General features: G+C 44.4%; 1 protein-coding gene across 11 annotated transcripts in view; it reads left to right on the top strand.

Moving 5' to 3' along the window:
- Positions 1–15,541, top strand: part of SVIL (supervillin) — a 200,986-nt gene that overhangs the window by 175,908 nt on the left and 9,537 nt on the right. For all 11 annotated transcript variants that reach the window (XM_075315505.1, XM_075315507.1, XM_075315506.1 and 8 more), the window contains 7 exons: positions 284–420; positions 1,055–1,202; positions 1,659–1,804; positions 3,975–4,150; positions 4,372–4,519; positions 8,059–8,335; positions 14,629–14,777. In XM_075315505.1, coding sequence (XP_075171620.1) covers positions 284–420; positions 1,055–1,202; positions 1,659–1,804; positions 3,975–4,150; positions 4,372–4,519; positions 8,059–8,335; positions 14,629–14,777 — 1,181 coding nt within the window. The remainder of the gene's footprint in view (positions 1–283; positions 421–1,054; positions 1,203–1,658; positions 1,805–3,974; positions 4,151–4,371; positions 4,520–8,058; positions 8,336–14,628; positions 14,778–15,541) is intronic.

The following is a 15,541-nucleotide window of genomic DNA, read 5'->3' as shown; positions in this document are numbered from 1 at the left end:
ACAAAATTCCCTTTTTCTCTAGCTTTTGTCCAGTGTCTTGTCTGCCTTGAAATGCCTCTTTATTAGGTCTTGGTTGTAGGTTAAGGGGGCTCTGTCAGGACAGCATCACTTTACAAAATACAGGCGCTCTGTGCTTCACGATGTGGGCAAATATTTAGGAGTAATCCTTTATGAAGTGACAGATGAGGACATCTTCTGATTTGTGGGTTTTCTACAACCATTTGCAGTTTTCAGATGTGGTTATCTATGAATTTTCCACTTCTTTTTTTTTTTTATTTTTTAGGACGCAGACACGTCCAGTCGAGGTTGGTGGAGCCCCGGGCTTCCTCCCTGAACAGCGGTGACTGTTTCCTGTTGCTCTCGCCACACTTCTGTTTCCTGTGGGTCGGAGAGTTTGCAAACGTCATTGAAAAAGCAAAGGTTGGTGATCCGTGATGTCGACATGTTGTTCCTTTGCAGAGTGATATAGAGAGGATGCTGTGTCATCGGAAAGACTATGTAAGGCCAGAAGACTGATGGACGTCTACACCCTGTAAGGATACTGGTCGGGGTTGACCGTGCGCCAACGCTTTGAAGTGTGCCTGATGGCAAAGCCAGGAAATCCTCTGACGGGGAGGGTATAGGCCATTGGGGTTGAGCATTTTTGTTTCTTTGCAGCTGCATTTATTGGGGGTGCATTCGGTTCCTCCAGCTCAGGATCTTCTCTCCCATCACATTTACTGTACTTTGCCTGATTTTTGCAGAGAAGACTGCACAGGGATGGTCTCTTGTCTTTGCTTGCACAACCTCCTGCGGATTCTATACAGGAAATTCCCACACACAAAAAAAAATTAATCTTAACAATAATTCAATTTTACAATCAGTTTGCATGTAATGAGTTGTTGATCTAGACCCGTACGGCCCTGGAGGAGATAATGAGATCCATATGAGACCATTAAATATAATAATAAAGAGCCTGGCCTATGTGAGGACAGATGTTTGTACAATGGGATGTGATCGCCGCGGCTGTTTATAGAGAGGACTTTATGCTAAAATGCAATAAATCTATCCTCAGGCTTCAGAGCTGGCTTCCATTATTCAGACCAAGCGGGAACTGGGATGTAGAGCGTCGTATGTGCAGACCATCGAGGAGGGCATAAACACCCATACACACGCCGCCCGCGACTTCTGGAAACTTCTTAGCGGACAGTCCGAGTATCAGGGTGAGTTCTGTGGAAAGCTGCCCCTAGATATAAGATCACCACCTATGGGACACAAGTATATACTTCTAGGGAGAGAGGCTTATACCGCTTTCCCGGATTGGAGATGTCAAGACTAGTGTTGAGCGGACCCGGACCGGCAAAATCCGGATCCGTGCGGTTTGGGCGGCAGGTCCGAGTCCGACACGATCCGGATTCGGTGTTTTGTTTTTTTTATTCTCTCTCCCTCTCCCTCTTTCTCTCTTTCTCTCGTCCCGGATTCTGCTCCCCATTGACATATATGGGGCCGGATTCCGGATCGGATCCGGACTTCTTTGTCAACCCGCCGCTGATCCGCCGAACCCGGATTATTGCCAGTCCGCTCAACTCTAGTCAAGACGTTACTGGTCGGGGATTGTTCTCCCCATTTTGTGTGTAATAATAAACTTTGAGTGTGTGATTTCCTTCTTATAATGGCAGATGCTGGGAGCCCAGAAGAAGATGAACGCTATGAAAACGCAATTATTGAAACCAATTGTATATACCGCCTGGTGGACGATAAATTGGTCCCTGATGATGAATTTTGGGGTAAAGTCCCCAAGTGTTCTCTTCTGCAGTCTAAAGAGGTGAGTGACCCCAATGTATATAGAAGACACATTAGTCAAATTTAGGTATATACCAAGTAGCGATGGCTTGGGCACGACATCTCATGAGTTATGGGAGGAGGATGATCACTAGTGTAGTTGGATTTCATTCTGTGTGTGATAACGTAAGGCTCTGAATTTCTGCAAAAAGGATCGAGTCGTAGAAGGATGAAGATCATTCATTTTTTGATCATGTAGAAACTCGTTTCAGGACGTATATTTCTTCAGAATAGCTGGTGGCTCACGGTCTGGTTTATATAAGGGGTACACACCCCAAAATGAGATATTGAACCATCAAATCAAAGGAATAAACCTTATTCTCCTCATCCTTCTTTTAGGGTCGTGCCTTGACGTTTTTTTCTTCTACCAATTTTGAGCCTGGTGTATATGATCATGCCCCATGCATGGTTGGACTGTCCCACTAGAGTACAAGTGTATATTTCCAAAAAACCTCCCTAATCAGCGTAGGGTTAAAATAACACAATAAACACAATTTGCCCCTAGGTGCAACTAGAGGTACCCTAACTCAAGATCATTAAATATAACTTTTATTAATCAATTAATTGGCTAGCATTAATAAGACAGAGAGAGAGGATATTAGTTATCATACAATTTCCTTAAAGGGAACCAAAAATCAGGATCTTGGTATATAAGGTGCAGCCTTGGTACTGGCACTATCGGGCACATTGTGTACATACCATTAGTGGGCAGCTCGGATGTTTAGGCTGTGAAATCCAGGTTTATGAAGTTTGAAAATTCATCCACTTTTTGACTGACTCGTGCATCTCTCCAGATAATATCCGGGCGGGTTATGCACATGATTACCGTCCCCCCCCCCCCCCCCCCCCGCTGCCTGTTCCTCCCTCTCTCTGGCTGTATGTAAATTTCTCTATTCAGTAACACAGCGTCTGAGTTGGTGCCTGCGCATAGGGCTCATCTCCGGTGCCATGTTTTTGAAGCCCACATTACCCAGTTTTGTGCCTCAGAGGGCAGTGCATGCGCCCTCGCTTCTTCAGATCTCGTTATGACCGCGGGAGCGCGCGGTTATAACAGGACTGGAGAACAGCTCATCTTACCCTGATTAGCTGCAGCTACGATATCGTCTGCTGCAGCTAATCAGTCAGATCAGCTGGTCTCCAGTCCTGTTGTGACCGCGCGCGCGCTCCCGCGATCATACCAAGATCTAAAGAAGCGAGGGCACATGCGCCGCCCTCTGAGGCACAAAACTGGGTAATGCGGGCTTCAAAAACATGGCGCCGGAGATAAGCACTATGCGCAGGCGCCAACTCCGACGTCGTGTTACTGAATAGAGAAATTTACATTCAGCCAGAGAGAGGGAGGAACAGGAGGCGGGGGGCGCGGTAATCGTGTGCATAACCCGCCCGGATATTATCTGGAGAGGTGCACACGTCAGTCAAAAAGTAGGTGAATTTTCAAACTTCAAAAACTTGGATTTCACAGCCTACACATCCGAGCTGCCCACTAATGGTATGTACACAATGTGCCCGATAGTGCCAGTACTGCACTGGCTGCACCTTATATACCAAGATCTTGATGTTTGGTTCCCTTTAATTCCTATATATCCATTATCATTTCTTACACCAATATCTGTTCCATTAAAATTCCTAGCGACAAGCCTGCCCAACATGTTTCGCCATGACTGGCTTCATCAGGGACTAAGGCCAATTGTGTTTACAAGTGTACATTCCTGGCGCTGACATATTGGGCTTCATCCACAACATAATCCATGACGTACACAGTATTTTAATGGGACATGTACCACTGGGTGAGTATTTAGTGTTCTCTTGTGAACTCTGGTAGCCCGGTACAACCCTAACCCCGCAGGCTGTATGTATATATGGGACACTTTGCATGTAAACATCCTATATGATGGAGGGGACTCCGTTTACTTACCCAATCGCATATGCCTATGGGTGCTGTGAGAGTCATGGAGAGAAAACAAGGAAAGTTGAACCACCTATCCCAAGGTGGCGGCATCATTTATTCCTATGAGGAGTGGGCATTAGAGGCACAAAACAGTCTTCTTGATGACCGGATGCCTTATTCTGCCAACCAGATCTAGTTACATTTTGGTATAAAATATTGACAATTTTATAGTAAATTATTTTGCGCGCACTTATTTTTTTTGCAGGTGCTGGTATTTGATTTTGGCAGCGAGGTGTACGTGTGGCATGGCAAAGAGGTGACCCTGGCACAGAGGAAGGTGGCATTCCAACTAGCAAAGCACCTCTGGAATGGGATCTTTGACTACGAGAATTGCGATATTAATCCCCTAGATCCCGGAGAATGCAATTCTCTGATACCAAGGTGAGATCTAAATAGATGCAATTTAGCAAGTTTTATCATTTCACAGTTCAGTCGCCGCATAATGTTGTTGTACTATTATCAAGGTCATGACACGCCATGTAATCACTAGGAGGAACTGTGTACTTAGGTGTGCACGATTTGGCGACATTAGTGCAATTGGCTGCAAATATGAAAGTTGTTCATGAATACCGTAATCTAACGTTCATCACACTGTTCTACAGGAAAGGACACGGACGTCCGGACTGGGCGATATTTGGCCGACTGACTGAACACAATGAAACCATATTGTTTAAGGAAAAGTTCCTGGACTGGACAGAAATGAAGAAGCCAAATGAGAAGACTTTGTGTGAGGAACCCCCAAAGCAAAAGGCAAAAGCGATAGATTTATATAATGTACAGCACTTAATGGTGGTTTGTAGCCGGGTGTATTAGTCACTATCCTTTTACAAAGCCAGAGAAATTGCCAGTTTCGAGAATCATTCAATGGCATTACTTATTTACCTGCATTTATTTTGGATTTTTTTTTGGGGGGGGATCTGGTTTATTCCCCGGCCGCTCTCGTTTCTCATTCTGTCTGTTTATATGATGTGTGCTGATGATGAGCAATATTTTTTTATGTCTACTTATTCAGTAGGTCACTTCTTGCTGACATATTAACTTTAACTCAGACTTTTTTTGTTAAATGGAAAATGTCAACAGGTTTTTGCTATGTAATCTGAGAGCAGCGTAATGTAGAGGATGAGAGCCTGATTCCAGCGATGTTTAACCTGCCTAGTAGCTTGCTGTAGTTTCAATACAATCAGTGTTTTATCAGCAAGCGATTATCATTGCCAGACTAGGTGGTGTATGTCAGGCAGTCCAGCTAATCGGTGTAACTCCGCCTCCACCACTGATTGGCAGGTTGCTGATATGTACAGTGTACACAGGCCAATCAGGCTTGTGGGCGGAGTTATACCCAGCTTCTTTTTGTATCTCTGCTTCAGCTAGAACATAGATAAGATATTTTATCAAAACTGCACCAAACAGTCCAGTGCGTGATACATCGCTGGAATCGGGCTCTCTGCCCCTTCATCATGCTACTCTGATACCTTTTAAAGTTTTGTTGTGTTTTTTTTTTTTTTGTTTTTTTTTGGGTTTTTTTCCCCACCCCCCAAATGTCTGAGCATGCTCTGACCTGGGCAGAAGTCTTTAGGATCCTATGTAACTGTATATAGAGGTGTTACCTGACCTGTCTGTGTTAATAATGAGACTTCTGAAAAGTATTCTGAACAGCACATGAAGCCTGACTCTACTTTTTTTTTTTTTTAAGAATTAATGTCCAGTGTGAGAATTGAGAGATTTCGGGAACAGATTAGGTACAGGAAAGGACAAAGCATTAATGCCAGTGGGCAGGATGGAACTGGAACCTAAATAAGGCTATGTGCCCACGTAGCAGATTTGTGTGCAGGTTTTATGCAAACAAAGCTGCATGATGTTAGCAGAAAAACATGCTTTTTTTTTTTTTTTTTATAATCGCGTTTTCGTTCTTTAAAGTTATGGTGATTGCGCGGGTTCCTGAGCTGTACCCCCGTGATCGCCGGTGGGTCTCTGGCTGAGGTTACAGGTGATACCTGGCTCTCACTGCCAGGAGCGGTGCTTGAACCGCTTCCTGCAGTTTAACCCCCTAAATGCTGCGATCAATCGTGATCGTAGCATTTATGAGGCAGGGAGAGAAATCGCTTACCTCTCCCTGGCGATCAGGTCCCTGTAATGCGATCACAGGGACACGATCGCTGCCATTCCAACCCTGGGTCGGCACCATGATGACCATGGGTTACTGAGCTATGGAGAGCCTCACACACCATGCCAGATGCATGGTGTGTGAGGCCAAGTGCAGCACTGACAGATATATTCACTGTAGTAATCGAGCATGAGCACTGCAGAGGATTTTATTAGACGCAGGAAAAAACACAAACCATTGCAATGGTGCAGGTTTTTTTTTCCTGCACCAAAATCTGCAAGGAAAAAGAAGCAGTGTGTCTACAGCAAGCCACGATTCTCATAGATGTTGCTGGGATGCGGCTTTCCTTGCAGTATTAATTAAAATCTGCAGGAAAAACACATGAAAAAACACAGCGTGTGCACACAGCCTAAAGGCTCACATTAGAGAAACCTGATCTACCTGCTAAGGCTATGTTTACACGCTGCGATTTTTTTGACGCTGCGTTTTTGGTCGCTAAAAACGCACAAAAATGCACCTGCGGAAAAAAAAAACACAGCTTAAAAAAAAAAGTTGTGTGCGGACAGCAAAAATGAAAACTCATAGACTTTGCTGGGGAAGCAAAGTCCTGCAGTTTTGAGGCCAAAAACGCTGCGAAAAACACACTGTGTGAACTTACCCTAACTTTATGCTTTTTGGAGTTAGAGCCTGTTACTGATTAGAGAGGAGTTAAAAAAAAAAAATAAAATAAAAAAAAAAACTGGCCATTATTAGACTTTTTATTCAAGTATTTCCCATTGCTTATATAGTGCTAATAAATGCCATAGTGCTGTACGCAAACGCCTTTTCACATCATTTTTTTTTTTTTTTTTCTTTTTTAAACCCCCCTCCGGGACTCGCAATCTCCTTCACTTATTATACACACAGATGGGTCGGTTTCTTAGGAAGCCAGTTGACCTCCTAGTATATTTTTGGAGTGCTGGAGGAAATGCATGCAAATACATGGAGACTATACAGACTCCTCTGTGCACATTTTCCCTTAGTTTAAACACCGGGACCCCAGGGCAATGATACTAACTACTGAGCCACCTGGTATGAGATTACTGCGCAGTGCCTTGTGAAAAACCTAATCTTGTGAGGCAGCTCTTGATACAGCTCTGTGCAGATTGTGCAGATACTGAACAAGCTGGAAAATCTGTGAAAATTTTATGGTCACTTCAGCTATGGATGAGAATGTGATATAAACCGTGATTTATCTCTGGATCAGTACAAAATGAGTGACGTTACAAAAGCGCTATATTTCTGAACCGTGTAGATTATTAGTAAACTGTTATTAGACTCCAATCTAAAGTTAAAGGGGTATTCCCATCTCCAAGATCCTATCCCAATATGTAGTAGGTGTAATAATAATAGCAAATACCTCTAATTAGAAATGTTGTATAGTTCTGCTGATTAGCCATTTGCTGGGCATCGCAGCTTAGGTATCAATGGTTACAACCATGAGCAACTAACTCACTATATGAGTGTACGTATTCATAGATACCCAGGCTGCAATGCCCTGCACATGAGGTAAGAGACATGGCTATATCAGGAGAGGTATACTACATTACTAAATTATTATTATTATTATTATTATTATTATTCATTATTATTATTAATCATTATCATATTTATATTTTATTATTATTGTTATTAAATATTATTATTATTGATTATATTATTACTACTACTAATAGTATTGATAACATTATCGTTAATAGTATTACTAATATTATTGATACTAATAGTATTAATATTATTATTTGTATCAATATGAGTAGTAATACTATTAACAATAATAATGTTAATATCAGTAGTAGTGAAAATATTATTAATAAATATTACTAGCAATAATTAATATTAAAAATTATCTGTAATTAATCATTATGTAATTATAATAAAAAAATTATTATTATTATTATTATTATTATTATTATTATTATTATTATTATTATTATTATTATTATTATTACACCCACTACATATTGGCATAGGATCTTGAAGATGGAAATAAACCTTTAGGTTTTATACATTGGTAATCCTAATCTATGACCCTGGCTGCTTAGATGATGTGAGAAAGATTGTTCCTGATCAGATTGAGATCTTGTTACCGTCACTCCCGGCTGTCTGAAGAAACCTAATTGTCTGTAATATCCATTTCCAATGACAGGTGGAAAGTCAGGAAGATGTGAAAGGCTACGACGTAATGCTGATGGTCCCGGTCTCTCAGGCAGCTGTGGGAACGGTCTTAGATGGGTTTAATGTCTGCCGAGGGTACGGGATGATTGAAGGAGATGATGGGAGACAGTGTGAAATCACGACGGTGTCGGTGGATGTCTGGCATATTCTGGAATTTGACTACAGCAGGCTCCCGAAACAGAGCATCGGTCAGTTCCATGAGGGGGATGCGTATGTGGTGAAGTGGAAATACATGCTGAGCACAACAGGTAAGAAGGTTCGAGGAGTCTGATGCCTTTATAGTGTTCTAGGGAGTCTGTCAGCACAAAAAGACTGATCAAACCAAGCACAGGTGCTCGGTGCACCCTTGGTGTGGCCAAACAGTTCAGTGTATCTTCCCACCGAATTGATTTCGATCTGCCTCCCCTCCTCTCTTCCTTGATTGACAGCTCAGGATTTAAAAGTCAGAGATGGCAAAGATGGATGGAAATCAAGTAGGTGAGAAGATGAACTGCCAAGGGTGCAGAGAGCGAATGCTTGGTTTGAGAAGTCACATTGTGCTGGCACTCCCTTTTTAAAAGGGGTTGGCAAACTGCAGCCAAACCCTTGGTATACCTGGAGAATCCTATGTAATGATATATATTTTAGAAGCTAATGTTTCAAGGGTCTGTTATACACAATAGACCTCTGTTCTTGGGAAGGAGAGGGGGATGTGGAACCGCACTTTTTTTAGGACATTCTGTGTTTGTTTCTTTTCAAGCACCTTATCAGCAATATTGGACCATTTCCCAGAAATAGCTCTTGGACTCATTTGCATCCACCTCCCACAAGATAACATTACAGCGACACAGTCCGTGTTATTAGCCCTTTAATTTATGCGCTACCTTTGATGGCACTGCGCCTCTGTGCCATCAACAAGATCAGGGCGTCACACCAACAAGACTGATTCACTGACTCTGTATACTGACATGGTGCTGAAATCATCTTTCATGTGTAAAAACCCAAGCTATGGCTGGAGGGCATGTAGGGAAAACAAGATCTGTGTCTAGGGATCCCTCCAAGGGACACCTGGAGGGCACGAAGGAAGGACAAGATCTGTGACCAAGGATCCCTCTCCAAGAGATGACTGGAGGACATGTAGGGAAGACCAGATCTGTGTCTAGGGATCCCTCCAAGAGATGACTGGAGGGCACGAAGGAAGAACAAGATCTGTGTCCAAGGATTCCTCTCCAATGGACGACTGGAGGAAATGGAGGGATCCCTAGACACAGATCTGCTCTTCCCTACAAGAGACATCTGGAGGGCACTAAGGAAGGACAAGATCTGTGTCCAGAGATCCCTCTCCAAGAGATGACTGGAGGACATGTAGGGAAGACTAGATCTGTGTCTAGGGATCCCTCCAAGTGACGACTGGAGGTCACTAAAAAAGGACAAGATCTGTGTCCAGGGATCCCACTCCAAGAGATTACTAGGGTATGTAGGGAGAACTGCTTCTACCTGTAATCTTCTGAATGTTACACATATATGTGTGTGTGTGTGTGTGTGTGTGTGTGTGTGTGTGTGTGTGTGTGTGTGTGTGTGTGTTCAGCGTGTGCTGTTGGTGTGCTATCCATGTGACATCCGCATAGCACACGGACAGCATGAACTTCTATACTCACCTCTCCAGGGTGCTGCTGTGTCCAGCGCTGCTGCTGCTTCCTGCCAGAAGTGCAGTGAATATGCAATGAGCATAATGAGTGGGGTCGGAAGCGAGTGACAGCAGTGTTGAAGACATCAGCAGTAGAAACAGGCGAGTATAGAAAAGCATTTAATTTCAGACACTTAGTTTTCTCCGGTACATGTCACACGGATCACACCAGTGTGCGGTCCGTGTGATACCGGAGAAAAACTGAGATGCCGCCGTGTGGAGCACACGGGCACACACATGCGCCACACGGACACCCTGTCCATGTGAAAATGCATGTGTGTGCAGACCCTTGATTTTAATGGGTCTACGCGTGTTCGTGTCTCCACTCTACGCAGTACATGTGAAAACGGACATCACACGTACCAGCGACATGGATGTGTGAAGGGGGCTTTAGGGGTAGAACTGAACACTTCTAATGTAAGCACTAAAATGGTAAAGTAAGAAAAAAATATATTCTAACCTTTCCAGCAGGTGCTAGAAGTAATACGTTGGTAATTTTTCATTTCTTCCATGAATGTGCTGCAAATATGGAGTCCCAAGTAGGGTATTTGTTCTCCAGTTAGATTGCGTTTCCACACTGCAGCAGATACCGGCATCTGAAAACACATTTACATGCAAGGTCAATAGGCATATATTTATGGAGGTATCACCTCAGTTTTGACCACAGAACGCACATGCAGCCATCAGCCGAATTAATCTGTCTCAACATACAAAAATGCAGCAAACACAGAAGGAAAGAGTTCTGCACCACGGAAACGTTACCTTGCGGGATGTCACACCAGCATGGAAATCAGCTCAGGCACTCCATGATCCCGGCTCAGAGGTGCATGTCTGTGCAGATTAAGAATTCCATATACAGTCCATGAAAGAGGTGAGACCGCACTCTCCGGAATATGCCAAACGATCTTCTTTATTGAAAAAACGGTGCAGAGTAAAAGGCAGGAGAGGAGCTAGGTGCAGGCTCCTTCACGGACGACGGCCGTTTCGCGTCTAATCACGCTTCGACGGGTCCACCTGTGGACCTGTCGAAGCATGATTAGACGCGAAACGGCCGTCGTCCGTGAAGGAGCCTGCACCTAGCTCCTCTCCTGCCTTTTATTCTGCACCGTTTTTTCAATAAAGAAGATCGTTTGGCATATTCCGGAGAGTGCGGTCTCGCCTCTTTCATGGACTGTATACAAAAATGCAGCCTTAGAATCATTAGAGAATTTTGCTCTAGGCTCTACAGTCTGCGAAGGGTGCATACTGTATATCAGTTTTCCCCAAGTCCAGCCCTAAAAAGCCACCGACAGATCGTGTTTTCAGTCCACCACATGTGCAACACTAAGGAAATCCCAAAACCCTGATCTGTTGGTACTGGACTTGGGGAACATTGCTGTATATGAAAATGTCCTTAAAGGGATTGTTCATCTTTGGAGGACACTTTTTTTCTTTTTTTTTTCCCCTTGACCTTCAGTCAGTCATGCCAAAATATCAGTCCATGCCTTTCTGTGACATGTGTAGTCAACGCTGTGCCTCGCAATACGCTGGAAAAACTACCGAAAATGAGGGTTACCTACTTTCCACACTAGTGGAAATCTGACTAATTTTAGCCCAAAATATGAGTTTAAAAAATATATAGTCCCAAAAAGTGGAAAACCCCTTTTTAAATGAAAGCCTAATGTTTGTGACCTTCAGCATGTAAGGGGAATTGCTGGTTACGGATCCGGTATATGAATGTCTCTGCTGCACAAACACACGACGTCCTGGGTAGAGTAGCACAATGCCCGGTATTCTGTCCTCTGCCACCCGGACACTGATCTCCTCTCTGCAATTCACAGCTCAGAGTTCTTTACTTGCACTAATTGGCTTTGATTCTTATTGACGTTGATCCAGAACATTCATTTCTTGATTATCCTCTGAATGTTACAAACCCATTGTGAGAACCCCCGACCGGATTACCATCAACTGCTGATTATTAAAGGGGAAGGTCTACCGTAGTGCGGTAGATTTCAGTTCTTTCTTAAACACCTTTTTTACAATTTATTAATCAGATTCAATCACGTACGGTAATTTATATTGTGCTGTTCTTGAGTCACAAAAGGTGGTGTCACACATAGCGACGCAGCAGCGATCACGACCAGCGATCTGACCTTATCAGGATCGCTGCTGCATTATTACATGGTCACTGGTGAGCTGTCAAGCAGGCAGATCTCACCAGCGACCAGTGACCAGCCCCCAGCCAGCAGCGACGCGTGGAAGCGTAACCAAGGTAAATATCGGGTAACCAAGGAAAGCACTTCTCTTGGTTACCCGATATTTACCTTAGTTACTAGCTTCCGCCGCTCTCACGCTGCCAGTGCCGGCTCCCTGTTCGCTGCACTCCTAGCCAGAGTACACATCGGGTTAATTACCTGATGTGTACTCCAGCTACGTATGCAGGGAGCCAGGAGCCGGCACTGGCAGCGTGAGAGCGGCGGACGCTAGTAACTAAGGTAAATATCGGGTAACCAAGGAAAGGGCTTCTTGGTTTCCCGATGTTTACTTTGGTTACAGCTTACCGCAGGCTGCCAGACACCGGTTCCCTGCTCGCTTCAGTTCGTCGCTCTCTCGCTGTCACACACAGCGATGTGTGCTTCAGTGGGAGAGCGACGAGCAAAAAATGAAGCAGGACATTCAGCAACGACCGGCGACCTCACAGCAGGGGCCAGGTTGTTGCTGGATGTCACACACAGCGACTGCAACGGGACGTCGCTGCTACGTCACAGAAAATGGTGACTTAGCAGCGACGTCGTTGTCGTCGTCGCTGTGTGTGACACCACCTAAACTGTATTCTACTCCAGAGCTGCATTCATAATTCTGTTTCATTGAAAATTGAGAACCATCTTGACTGCATATGCAGAAATAAACACTCAGGCGATCTCCAATAATGCAGTGCCATATTTGGCTTTAGATTCTGAAAAGTCTGTGTGACGATGACTCTTCCCAGAAGGCAGACTGTCGAAGCAAGTTGTAAAGAGAAATATATTTTTTTTTTTATTGTGCCTCGTTATAAAGCCTGTTAGAATTGTATATGAAGCTCTGGAGTATAATACAGGCTGGCTTGGGAAATCTACAGGATATTGAATGTATTATTATGTATGTACTCAGTGACTATAAAAGCAGAATAGTGAATACAGCTCTGCAGGATAATATAGGAAGTGAGTTAGGAGCTGCCGCCCCACCCCCGTGCGGAGCTGCCGCCCCACCCCCGTGCGGAGCTGCCGCCCCACCACCGTGCGGAGCTGCCGCCCCACCACCGTGCGGAGCTGCCGCCCCACCACCGTGCGGAGCTGCCGCCCCACCACCGTGCGGAGCTGCCGCCCCACCACCGTGCGGAGCTGCCGCCCCACCACCGTGCGGAGCTGCCGCCCCACCACCGTGCGGAGCTGCCGCCCCACCACCGTGCGGAGCTGCCGCCCCACCACCGTGCGGAGCTGCCGCCCCACCACCGTGCGGAGCTGCCGCCCCACCACCGTGCGGAACTGCCGCCCCACCTACACCCCACCTACTGTCTCCTCCCCAAAATCCTTTAGGATGTAAGCCCGCAAGGGCAGGGCCCTCTTCCCCCTGTGCTAGTCTGTCTATTGTAACGTGTACATGTATTCTGTATGTAACCCCCTCATGTACAGCACCATGGAATCAATGGTGCTCTATAAATAAACAATAATAATAATAATAATAATGTACTCAGTGACCACCAGCAGAATACAGACTACAGCTCTGTAATATAAATTAATTACTCATCCTGTATAGATATATCCTGTATTATACTCCAGAGCTGCACTCACTGTTTTGCTGTATCTCTGGATCTGTACAGGATGAGTAATGTAATGTATTCATGCAGTGATCACCAGCAGAATGAGTGCAGCTCTAGAATATAATAGATCACACTACTCCTCCTATATTGATCTTATGTACGCAGTGACCACCAGCAGAATAGTGGATACTGCTCTGGAGTATAATACAGGATGGATCACTAGATCTGTACAGGATGAGTAATGTAATGTATTTATATACAGTGACCACCAGCAGAATAAGGAGTGCAGCTCTAGAATATAATAGATCACATTACTCTTCCTATACTGCTCCTATGTACAAAGTGACCACCAGCAGACTAGTGAGTACAGCTCTGGAGTATAATACTGGATGAGCAATGTAATGTATGTATGCAGTGACTAACAGTAGAATAGTGAGTGCAGCTCTAGAATTAATAGATCACACTACTCCTCCAATAGGGATGTTATGTACTCAGTGACCACCAGTAGAATAGTGGATACAGCTTTGGCGTATAATACAGGATGTATTTCTGTATCTGTACGGGATGAGTAATGTATTTATATGCAGTGACCACCAGCGGAATAGTGGGTGCAGCTCTAGAATATAATAGATCACACTACTCCTCCTATATTGATCCCTTGTACACAGTGATCACCAGTAGAATAGTGCGTTCAGCTCTGCAGTACAATGCAAGATGAAACTTGGGATTTGTACAATATGGTCACGTGCCCACAATCCGTATTACTAGCGTTCTCATTGCAGCGTATTTTCGTACCCTATAAGTAATTTACGTATACAGTGACCATCAGTAGAATAGTGAGCACAGCTCTGGAGTATAATACAAGATGTAACTTACCCTATACTGATCCTCAGCGACTCCACATTTTATGTAGATTATTTCTATATATAAATTGTAAAATGCTGCATGAAGGTGGAACTGTTCTTTAAATTTGCAAATCTTTTAAAATTGGTATGGAAGTAAACTTTTTTGTTTTTCTAAATTGTGAAAATTCCATAATGATGATTGTGTTCTGACTGTTTTTCTGACTTTTTTTTCTTTTTAATATCTGTTTATAGTTGGGCAGCGGCAAAAGACAGAGCATGTACGAGTGGCAGGAAAAGAGAAGTGCGCGTACTTCTTCTGGCAGGGTCGACATTCGCCTGTCAGTGAGAAGGGCACATCGGCGCTAATGACAATCGAGCTGGATGAGGAGCGGGGATCACAGGCAAGTATCTACCAAATGACTCGGAAATGACTGCGGGAAGGACAAAAGTTCTACTAGGTGAAACGGAGGAGATGAGTAATTGTTCGTGATGAGCGAACGCACAGATATCCTGGATCGGCCGGACTGACCGGACTTGAAAAACAAATCGCTTCCGGCCTGGAATTGATCCTGGATATGTGTACGGATGCCGGTCCCCATATAAGTCTATGGGGACCAGAGTCCATACCTTAAAAATGGTGGTAGAAAGGACAGGGGGATAAAGCAAACATGCTATACTTAACAAGTCTCCGGCGCAGCTGTATTTGCTTTTGGGTCCCTCACTCTTCTTCTGGGCCACACATTTACCTTTATGCATATTCAATGCCTCCCCTGCCCACCAGCAGTCCTGGCATCTGTGACTGGTTGCAGTCAAATGCGCATCCAGCCTGTGTGACTGTGTAATTATTATTTAAATAAATAACTTTGAAAAACTGTGTGTGGGTTCCCCCCCCCATTTTGATACCCAGCCGTGATAAAGCCGGACAACTAGGAGCTGGTATTCTCAGGCTGGGGAGACCCATACTGATTGGGCCCCTCCAGCCTAAAATTAGCAGCCTGCAGCCACCCAGGATTGTCACATCCATCAAGATGCGACAATCCCAGCACTTCCCAATTGCCCTTTTACAGTTCAGGTCCACCCATCACTAGTAATTGTGTGATATCAGTATTGTTTGCACCCTGGTGGTCGGTGCCGACTGCAGAAGTTCTACTAGCTAGATAGATAC

Source organism: Anomaloglossus baeobatrachus, chromosome 6, assembly GCF_048569485.1.
Source record: "Anomaloglossus baeobatrachus isolate aAnoBae1 chromosome 6, aAnoBae1.hap1, whole genome shotgun sequence".
NCBI classification, from domain to species: domain Eukaryota; kingdom Metazoa; phylum Chordata; class Amphibia; order Anura; family Aromobatidae; genus Anomaloglossus; species Anomaloglossus baeobatrachus.
Note: the sequence above shows the minus strand (reverse complement) of the source record. Positions and strands in the feature narration are given on the sequence as shown.